Here is a 9,070-nt window from a genome sequence, read left to right on the forward strand (position 1 = left end):
CTCCCACCGTGGTGCTGGGACACCCACTCCTCAGGTGGGCACCGGCTCCAGGGGCTGCAGCAGGACGCCAGGCTCCAGCCTCCCCCCCCCTGCTCCCGGGGGGGGGCACAGCAGGGCCGGCTGCTCAGCGCAGGGCCGGATCCGGCCCCGGGCACTGACGCTAACCTGGTTATCCGCGATGGACGGCCGCAATCAGCGCCGTGCCGAGCACAGCCATAACTCACCGTGTCCCCCCCCCCCGCCCCTCACCCCCCCACCCCCCCCCGGCCTTGCCGGGGCTATAAAGCGGGTCCGGGCGCAGTGGCCCCCGCAGCCCCCGCCATGAGCAGCCTGGCCGCCGTCCGGGAGGGCTACGAGCGCTTCGACCCCCGCGCCTACCTGCAGAACAACTACGTGCCCCCCCGGGCTGACTTCTCCTCCGAGGACTGCGTGGTGCCCTGGAAGCTGCGATGCCTGGCCGAGACCTTTGCCAGCGGTGAGGGGGCTGGGGGGGGGGTCCCCGGCTTTGTAGAAGGGTGGGGAAACCGAGGCACAGGGAGTGAGGGGGCACCCACCACCCTGCCACCCCCCCCCCCCACTGCTGTCCCCTGGTTTGTCCCCCGTGTGCGGCTCCCCCAGCCCCATGTCCCCAGGTCCCTGACCCGCTGTGGGACCCCCCCCCCCATGTGCTGCGCCCCCCAGGTGAGATCCGCGGGCGCACGCTCATCGACGTGGGCTCGGGCCCCACCATCTACCAGCTGCTGAGCGCCTGCGACCACTTCGAGGAGATCGTGGCCACCGACTACCTGGCGGTGAACCGGGAGGAGCTGCAGCGCTGGGCGCGGGGCGAGCCCGGCACCTTCGACTGGAGCCCCTTCATCCAGCACGTCTGCAAGATCGAGGGGCGCGGGTAGGGCTGCGCGGGGTGGGGGGGGGAAGGGGGACACGGGGACCCCTCCCCAGGGCGGGTGGTGCGGGGCTGAGCGCTGGGTCTCAGGGCACGGCTCGTACTGGGGTCCCGTGGGGCTGGGATGGTCCCAGTGGGCTCACGGTGGCTTGTTCCCCCAAATAATGTCCCCAGAGCCCTGCAGGATCCCAGCCCCAAGTCCCCCACGGGATCCCAGCCCCTCGTCCCTGTGGGTGTGGGGCTGGTCCCTGCAGGATCACGGCCCCCTGGCCCCGGGGACTGCAAGCTGCTCCCCACTGGGCTCACGTCCCCACACCCCACAGCCCGATGCGCTGATCCCTGCGGGATCCCGTCCCCACCCAACGGGCTGAGCCCACGGGAGAAGAGCCCCCACGTCCTGCCCCTGTGTCCCTGCCGATACCGGGCTGATCCCCGTGCAAGCCCACCCCCACATCCCCCCAGGATCCCATCCCCACATCCCTGCCGATGCTGGGCTGATCCCTGCAGGACCCCAGCCCTGTGTCCCCATTGATGCCAGGCTGAACCCCACAGGACCCTGTCCCCCATCCCCGTGGATGCCAGGCTCGTCCCCATGCCATCCCATCCCCACACCCCCACGGATTCTGGGCTGACCCCTGCAGGACCCCAGCCCCCTGTCCCCATCGATGCCGGGCTGATCCCTGCAGGACCCTGTCCCCCCTGTCCCCCCCTGATGCCAGGCTGAACCCCGCAGGATCCTGTCCCCGTGTCCCCATTGAGACTGGGTTGACCCCCCCCCCCCCCCCCCCCCCCGAGGACCCCCAGCCCTGTGTCCCCACAGATGTCAGGCTGATCCCTGCAGGACCCTGTCCTTGGGTCTCCATCAGTGCCAGGTTGAACCCCGCAGGGACCCCAGCCCCATATCCCCACCAATGCTGGGGCTGAGCCCCGCAGGACCCCAGCCCCCGTATCCCCATCGATGCCGGGCTGATCCCTGCAGGACCCCAGCCCCATATCCCCACCGATGCTGGCCTGACCCCCCCCCAAAACCCCATCCCCACAGATGCCGGGCTGATCCCTGCACGACCCTACCCCCGTGTCCCCACTGACACCAAGCCGACCCCCGCAGGACCCCCATATCCCCCTCCCCACCCCACCTGCCCCCCCCCCCCCAAACCCCCCCTTACGTCCCCCGCAGGGAGCCCTGGCAGGAGAAGGAGCGTCGGCTGCGGGGCCGCCTGCGGCGCATCCTGCCCATCGACGTGCACCGGCCGGACCCGCTGGGCGCCCCGCTGCGCCCGCCGGCCGACGCGCTGCTCTCGGCCTTCTGCCTGGAGGCCGTCAGCCCCGACCGCGCCGCCTTCGCCCGCGCTCTGGCGCACGTGGGCTCGCTGCTGCGCCCGGGGGGCCACGCGCTGCTGCTGGGCGCCCTGGGCGAGTCCTTCTACCTGGCGGGCGCCGCGCGCCTGCCCGTGGTGCCGCTGGCCGAGGACGACGTCCGCGGGGCGCTGGCGGGGGCCGGCTTCGCCCTGCGGCAGTTCCGCTCCTACGCCATGCCGCCCGCCCTCCGCACCGGCGTGGACGACGTCGACGGCGTCTTCTTCGCCCACGCGCAGAAGCCGACGGAGGCCTGAGGTCCCCCTGTGTCCCCCCCCGCGGGGACGGCGGCCCCCCCCAAAAGTCAAATTTCTCACCCCCGAGTCCTGGTGTGTCCCCGTTGCTGCCCGCAATAAAGGCTGAGCTGAATGGCTTGGGGAGAGCTGGGGGGTCCGGGGGGGTCGCGGGGTGCTGGCAGCCAGAGGGGCTGCGCTGTGGGTGCAGGACAAGGGGGGAGATGGGGGGGGCACCCCCCCCCCTCCTGGGGACCCCCCAGGGATGGCAGCCCCCCAAAAGTCAGTTTGCCCCCCCCCAAGTCCTGGTGTGTCCCCGCTGCCCCCCCCCCCCAATAAAGGCTGAGCTGAACGGCTTGGGGAGAGCTGGGGGGGTCTGGGGAGGGGGGTCGCGGGGTGCTGGCACCCAGAGGGGCTGCGCTGTGGGTGCAGGACAAAGAGGGGGGGGCACGGGTGGGGGGGGGTTGGTGCACAGCAAGGGTTTGGGGTGCACATGGGGCAGAGAAAGGATGAGCCGGGGGGGGGCAGGGGGCACACAGGCGTGGGGGGGGGGCAGCGGGGTGGGAATTGGGGCGCAGGGCAGGGGGATACAGGCTGCTGGGGGGGGCAGCAAGGGGTACGGGGGGGCAGAGGGGGGCTGGGAATGGGATCGAGGAATGAGGGACGCCGGGGGGGGGGGCACAGGTTGAATTCCAGCTTTATTCACAGCCCAGGGCACATCCGGGGGGGGGGGGGGGGGGGCTGCACCCCCCGGGGGGGCTCCCCACAGGCTGCGCAGGGGGGGTCTCCCCCTGCCCCAAGGCACCGCTCCAGCCCCACGCATTGCACCGTCCCCCCCCCCGTCCCCCCCCCAACCCCCCGACACAGGCACCGGCGTGCACAGGCACCGTGTGCCCCCACCACCACCCCCGGGACCCCCCCCCCCCACCTCCCGTGCCCGATCCCCGGCCACCCACGGCCCCCCCCCCGCGGCACCGCGCGCCCCAGCAGCCGTTGCCACCTCGCGGCTGCCGAGCTCCACGGCAGGGAGCCACGGGCTCAGCACCGGCAGCTGGGGGGGGGGGGGCAGCTGGGGGGGGGGGCCCAGACACCCCCAGCTGGGTTACCTGCCCCCCCCCCGCATGCCATGGGGTAGGGGGGGGAGATAAGGGGGGTACGCGGAAAGCAAACCTCAGGAGGCAATGGGAACTGGGAGGGGGGGTGCAGCTGGGGGGGGGGACAGGGTCTCGCTTGGCACACGATGGGGAAGGGGCCCCCCCCCCGTGGGGGGTGGGGGGGGTGGGGGGGGGCCCCCCCCAGCTGCTCTAGTCCGCTTTGGAGAGGTCCGAGTTGGCCTTCAGGAGGTAGAGGCTGTCGTCCACCAGGAAGCTGCGGGGAGGGAGGGGGGACAGGGCTGGGGGGGGGGCACAGCTCGGCCCCTCCACGTGCAGGTGCTGGGTCGGGAGGTGGGGGCGCCCCAAAAGCCCCCCCAGGGCCCTGCAAGACCTCGGAGCCTCCCGGGGAGCAGCAGTGGGGTCCCCCCCCACAGGTCCCCAATTTCAGGAGGGGGGCGCCCAGCACCCCAGGGGCAAAATTGGGGTCCCCGAGCACCTCAGTTTGAGGAGGGGGGGCGCTGGGCATCCCGTACAGAAGGGAAGGGCCATGATCTCAAGGGGGGGGGGTCCCAGCACCCCAATTTCAGGAGGGGGGCACCCAGCACCCCAGGGGCAAAAGAGGGGCCCCCAGGCATGTCAATTTGAGGGGGGGGGGTGCTGTGCATCCTGTACAAGGGCCTCACCTCAAGGGGGGGTCCCAGCACCCCAGTTTCAGGAGGGGGGCACCCCAGGGGCAAAATTTGGGCCCCCAAGCACCTCAATTTGAGGAGGGGGGGTGCTGGGCATCTCATACAGAAGAGAAGGGCCCCGATATCGGGGGGCGGTGTCCCAGCACCCCAATTTCAGGAGGGGGGCACCCAGCACCCCAGGGACAAAATTTGGGCCCCCAAGCACTTCAGTTTGAGGAGGGGGGGCGCTGCGCATCTCATACAGAAGGGAAGGGCCCCGATCTCAAGGGGGCGGGGTCCCAGCACCCCAATTTCAAGAGAGGGGGACCCAAGGACAAAAGAGGGGCCCCCAGGTATGTCAATTTGAAGGGGGGGGGGGGCGCTGAGCATCCCGTACGGAAGGGAAGGGCCCCGATCTCAATGACGGGGGGGGGGGTTCCCCAGCACCCCGATTTCGGGACGGCACCCACCTGTAGAAGAGGACGTTGAGGGGCACGGTGCTGATGTGCCAGAGGGCGTGGGCGTCCAGCACCCAGAAGAGGGGGGGGAAGTCGAGCAGCTCGAGCAGGGCCCCCGCCTGCAGCAGCAGCACCACCACGGCGCACTTCCAGACGTGGGCAGGCGCGGGCGGTTGCGGAGGCACCACCACAGCCACCAGAGCAGGTTGAGGAGCCCTGGGGGGGGGGCACGGGCACGGCGTGGGTGCACCCGGACCCGTTATCCTCCCCCCCCGCCGCCAGCCCCATTGCGCCCCCCCCCAAGCCTCACCGATGGCCACGTTCGCGGCCATGTTGTAGCCGTAGTCGAAGCGGACGAGGGTCAGGTAGGAGACGTGGCAGGCGAGGAAGAGGAGGAGGAAGGCCCTGAAGACGCCGATTAAGGCCGGCCGCCGCAGCCCCAGCGTCCTGGGGGGGGACGGGACACGGGAGGATTAAGGGGGGGGGTGGTCCCCAGCCCCAGGGACAGGGGCGTCCCCCCGCGGGGGGCGCGGGGCTCACCTGACGCAGCAGAGGTACACGGAGTGCAGCACCACGGCCGAGGCGCAGAAATAATCCAGCTTCTGCGGGGCAACGGGGGATCCAGGGGAGGATGGGGACGGCGGCCCCGGGGGGTGGGGGTGGGACGGGGGGGGGGGACAGGGGACTGGGACGGGATGGGGATGCAGGACTGGGATGGGACAGGGATGGACACAGGACTCGGATGGTATGGGGACACAGGACTGGGACGGGGACACAGGACTGGGATGGGATGGGGACATGGGACTGGGATGGGGACATGGGACTGGGATGGGGACTGGGGAGACAGGACTGGGACAGGATGGGACACAGGACTGTGATGGTATGGGGACATGGGACTGGGATGGGGACACGGGACTGGGATGGGACGGGGACAGGACTGGGACACACAGGATGGGGACACGGGACTGGGATGGGGATATAGGACTGGGGTGGGGACACAGGACTGGGATGGGAACAGGACTGGGACTGGGGGGGACAGGACTGGGGCAGGATGGGATTGGGACATGGGACTGGGATGCGATGGGGACAGGACTGGGACAGGAAATGGGACTAGGACAGGATAGGGACACGGGACTGGGACGGAGACACAGGACTGGGACGGGGGGGGACACGGACTGGGATTTGGGGGGGACACGGGACTGGGACGGGGGGGGGACACGGGACACACTCACCTCAGTCACCGCCGTGTCCTTGGTGTGGAAGACGGTGGACCAGAACCAGGCGTTGACGGAGACCTGCGGGAGGGCGCGAGGTGGCGGCACCGGGGGGGGGACGGACACCGGGACAGGGGCTGCCACGTGCCCCCAACCCCCGGGGGACATTTTGGGGGGGACGGGGGGGGGGGCACTCACCCAGGCGAAGGCGACGCAGGTGGGGTACATGGGGGAGGCGGGGGGCACGGCGGCCTTGTAGCGCAGCAGCATGAGGAAGCTGGCCAGGCCGTTGAGGAGGGAGGCCAGGGCGGAGGCCGGCTCCTGGACGAAGAGGAACCGCCAGAAGGGCCACTGGGGGGGGGGGGGGGGGTCGGGATGATGACAAGGGGACGGGGACCCCCCCCCGGGTGTCCCCCCCCCCAAAACCCAACACCAGCAGCAGGCGGGCGCTCACCTTGCCGTGGAACTGGGGCACGCGGCGGGCCGCCCTGCAGGTAGAGGCGCACCGTGCGCCACATGCACTCGTACCGGCAGTCGTCGCCGCACGTCCAGCCTGGGGGGGTTGGGGGGGGGGGTTGGGGGGGGGTGGGGGGTTTTGGGGGGGTGGGAGGGTATGGGGGGGGTATGGGGGAGGGGTTTGGGGGGATTGGGGGGGGGGTTGGGGGGGATTTGGGAGGGGGTTGGGGGGTTTGGGGGGGGTTTGGGGGGTTTTGGGGGGGTTTTGGGGGGAGTATGGGGGGGTGGGAGGGTGTGGGGGGGAGTGGGGGGGTATGGGGGGGGAGTTGGGGGGTTTTGGGGGGGTTTGGGGTGGGTATGGGGGGGGTGGGAGGGTACAGGGGGGGGTGTGGGGGGTGTGGGGGGTAATGGGGGGGGAAGAGGGGTTATGGAGGGGGTATGGGGGGGTAATTGGGGTGTGTGGAGGGGGTATGGGGGGGTATGGGGGGTAATTGGGGGGTAATTGGGGGGGTACAGGGGGGTATAGGGGGGTATGGGGGTGGTATGGGGGGGAGTTGGGGGGTTTTGGGGGGGTTTGGGGTCGGTATGGGGGGGGTGGGAGGGTACAGGGGGGGTGTGGGGGGTGTGGGGGGGTAATGGGGGGGGAAGAGGGGTTATGGGGGGTATGGGGGTAATTGGGGTGTGTGGAGGGGGTATGGGGGGGTATGGGGGTTATTGGGGGGTAATTGGGGGGTATGGGGGGTATGGGGGTGGTATGGGAGGGGATGTGGGGGGGGTTATGGGGGGTAAAGGGGGGGCATGGGGGGGAAGAGGGGTTATGGGGGGGTATGGGGGGTAATTGGGGGGTACAGGGGTGTATAGGGGGGCATAGGGGGGTATAGGGGTGGTATGGGAGGGGATATGGGGGGGTTATGGGGGGTATTGGGGGGAAGAGGGGTTATGGGGGGGATATGGGGGGTATGGGGGGGTAATTGGGGTGTATGGAGGGGGTATGGGAGGGTATGGGGGGTATTAGGGGGTAAGGGGGGGTATGGGGGGATCTCGGTGCACCCCCGCCCCCCCCCAGCCCCTCCAGTCCCTCCCAGTACAGACCACTGGGCAGCACGGGCAGTGTGCAGGAGCTGGGAGCAGCTGGGTGCTCGGGTGCTGCGGCCCAGCAAGTCCCAGTATGGCCCAGTGCCCCGCCAGTATGGCCCCAGTATGGCCCAGTGCCCCCTCCAGGGGAGCTCAGCACCTCCCCCAGCAAAGTCCAGTGCCCCCCAGTATGGCTGCATGCCCCCCAGCACAGCCCTGCACCCCCTGGTATGGCTCAGTGCATCCTCCAGTATGGCCCAGTGCCCCCCCACGGCTCCGGTATGGCCCAGTGTCCCACCATGGCCCCAGTATGGCCCAGTGTCCCCCACCATGTCCCAGCAAGCACCAGTATGGCACTTGTGTCCCCCAGCACAGCCCCCATGCGGCCCAGTGACCCCCCCAGACCTAGCCCAGAACATCCCAGTGCTCTCTAGGAGAGCCCAGTGCCCCTCTGCCTGGCCCGAGCACATCCCAGTGCCTCCCAGTAAAGAACTAGCCCAGCCCAGTGCCCTCCCAGCCCCGCCCCAGTACAGCCCAGTGCCTCCCAGTAAAGGACAAGCCCGTCCCAGTACCCTCCCAGCCTGGCCCCAGTACAGCCCAGTACCTCCCAGTACAGCCCAGTGCCTCCCAGCACATCCCAGCGCCTCCTAGTGAGTGAAGAACTAGCCCAGCCCATTGCCCTCCCAGCCCGGCCCCAGTACAGCCCAGTGCCTCCCAGTACAGCCCAGTGCCTCCCAGTGAAGGACCAGCCCTGCCCCAGTACACCCCAGTGCTCCCAGCGCCCCCCAGGCCCCCCCCAACGCTCCCAGCCCCGCCCCCCCCGCGGAGGAGGAGCCCGCGCGGAGGGGGCGTGGCCCCGCGGCAGGGGGCGTGGCCTCATTGCAACGGGCGTGGCCCCGCGGCAGGGGGCGTGGCCTCGAGACGGTGGGCGGGGCGTGTCCCTCGCGGGCAGCCAATGGGCGGGGGGGGCGGTACCTGTGAGGCCCATGTAGAGCGGCTGCCGGGCCCGGAAGTGCCGCAGCGCCGCCCCCGAGCAGTTCCGCCGCTCGCAGCGGCCCAGGCACTCTCGGTACAACGGCTCCCGGTCGCCCTGCGAGCCGCGGGCCGGGCCCGGCGCCGCCGCCGCCCCCAGCAGCAGCAGCAGCGCCGCCCGAGCCGCCCCGCCGCCCGCCATCGCCGCCCGGCCCGGCCCGGCCCGGCCTCGCCGCTTCCGGCACGCCCCGGAAGCGGGGGCGGCGCGGGGCAGGGCGGGATGCGGCGCCGCGGGGTGTTGTGGGATATGTAGTCCTGCTCGTGTACACACACCGCCCCCATGGCAACGCGGCCCCGGGGGGTGGGGGCGGCCTCAGGGCTGCCCCCAGGATTGTCCCCATGTCCCCAGGGACGTCCCTAGGGCTGCCCCCATCTCCCCAGGATCGTCCCCGTGTCCCTAGGGATGTTCCGAGGGCTGCCCCCATATCCCCAGGGCTGCCCCCAGGATTGTCCCCATGTCCCCAGGGATGCTCCTGTGTCCCCAGGACTGGCCCCAGGACTGTCCCCGGGGCTGTCCCCATGTCCCCAGGATTGTCCCCATGTCCCCAGGGCTGTCCCCATGTCCCCACAGCCCGCAGCTGGTCCCACACCCCAGGACT

General features: G+C 70.9%; 2 protein-coding genes across 2 annotated transcripts; one reads left to right on the forward strand and one right to left on the reverse strand.

Moving 5' to 3' along the window:
- Positions 1 to 275: 275 nt before the first annotated feature.
- Positions 276 to 2,627, forward strand: PNMT (phenylethanolamine N-methyltransferase). Its single transcript, XM_080564832.1, has 3 exons — positions 276 to 475; positions 682 to 889; positions 2,064 to 2,627. The coding sequence occupies exons 1-3, from the start codon at positions 322 to 324 to the stop codon at positions 2,497 to 2,499; spliced, it is 798 nt and encodes a 265-aa protein (XP_080420958.1). The 5' UTR covers positions 276 to 321; the 3' UTR covers positions 2,500 to 2,627.
- Positions 2,628 to 3,154: 527 nt separating this feature from the next.
- Positions 3,155 to 8,657, reverse strand: PGAP3 (post-GPI attachment to proteins phospholipase 3). Its single transcript, XM_080565102.1, is given in 10 exon segments — positions 3,155 to 3,843; positions 4,708 to 4,855; positions 4,858 to 4,911; positions 5,006 to 5,142; positions 5,236 to 5,297; positions 5,928 to 5,990; positions 6,108 to 6,260; positions 6,364 to 6,390; positions 6,392 to 6,462; positions 8,415 to 8,657. Coding segments are annotated over 10 exon segments (978 nt in total). The 5' UTR covers positions 8,614 to 8,657; the 3' UTR covers positions 3,155 to 3,779.
- Between the last annotated feature and the right edge of the window lie 413 nt (positions 8,658 to 9,070).

The sequence above is a fragment of the Anser brachyrhynchus genome (assembly GCF_964034855.1).
Source record: "Anser brachyrhynchus genome assembly, chromosome: 22".
NCBI lineage: Eukaryota > Metazoa > Chordata > Aves > Anseriformes > Anatidae > Anser > Anser brachyrhynchus.

Coding starts and splice junctions, on each gene's coding strand:
- PNMT (XM_080564832.1), top strand. CDS start 322: ATGAGCAGCCTGGCCGCCGTCCGGGAGGGCTACGAGCGCTTCGACCCC. Junction 476..681: donor GGCCGAGACCTTTGCCAGCG/GTGAGGGGGCTG, acceptor TGCGCCCCCCAG/GTGAGATCCGCGGGCGCACG. Junction 890..2,063: donor TGCAAGATCGAGGGGCGCGG/GTAGGGCTGCGC, acceptor CGTCCCCCGCAG/GGAGCCCTGGCAGGAGAAGG.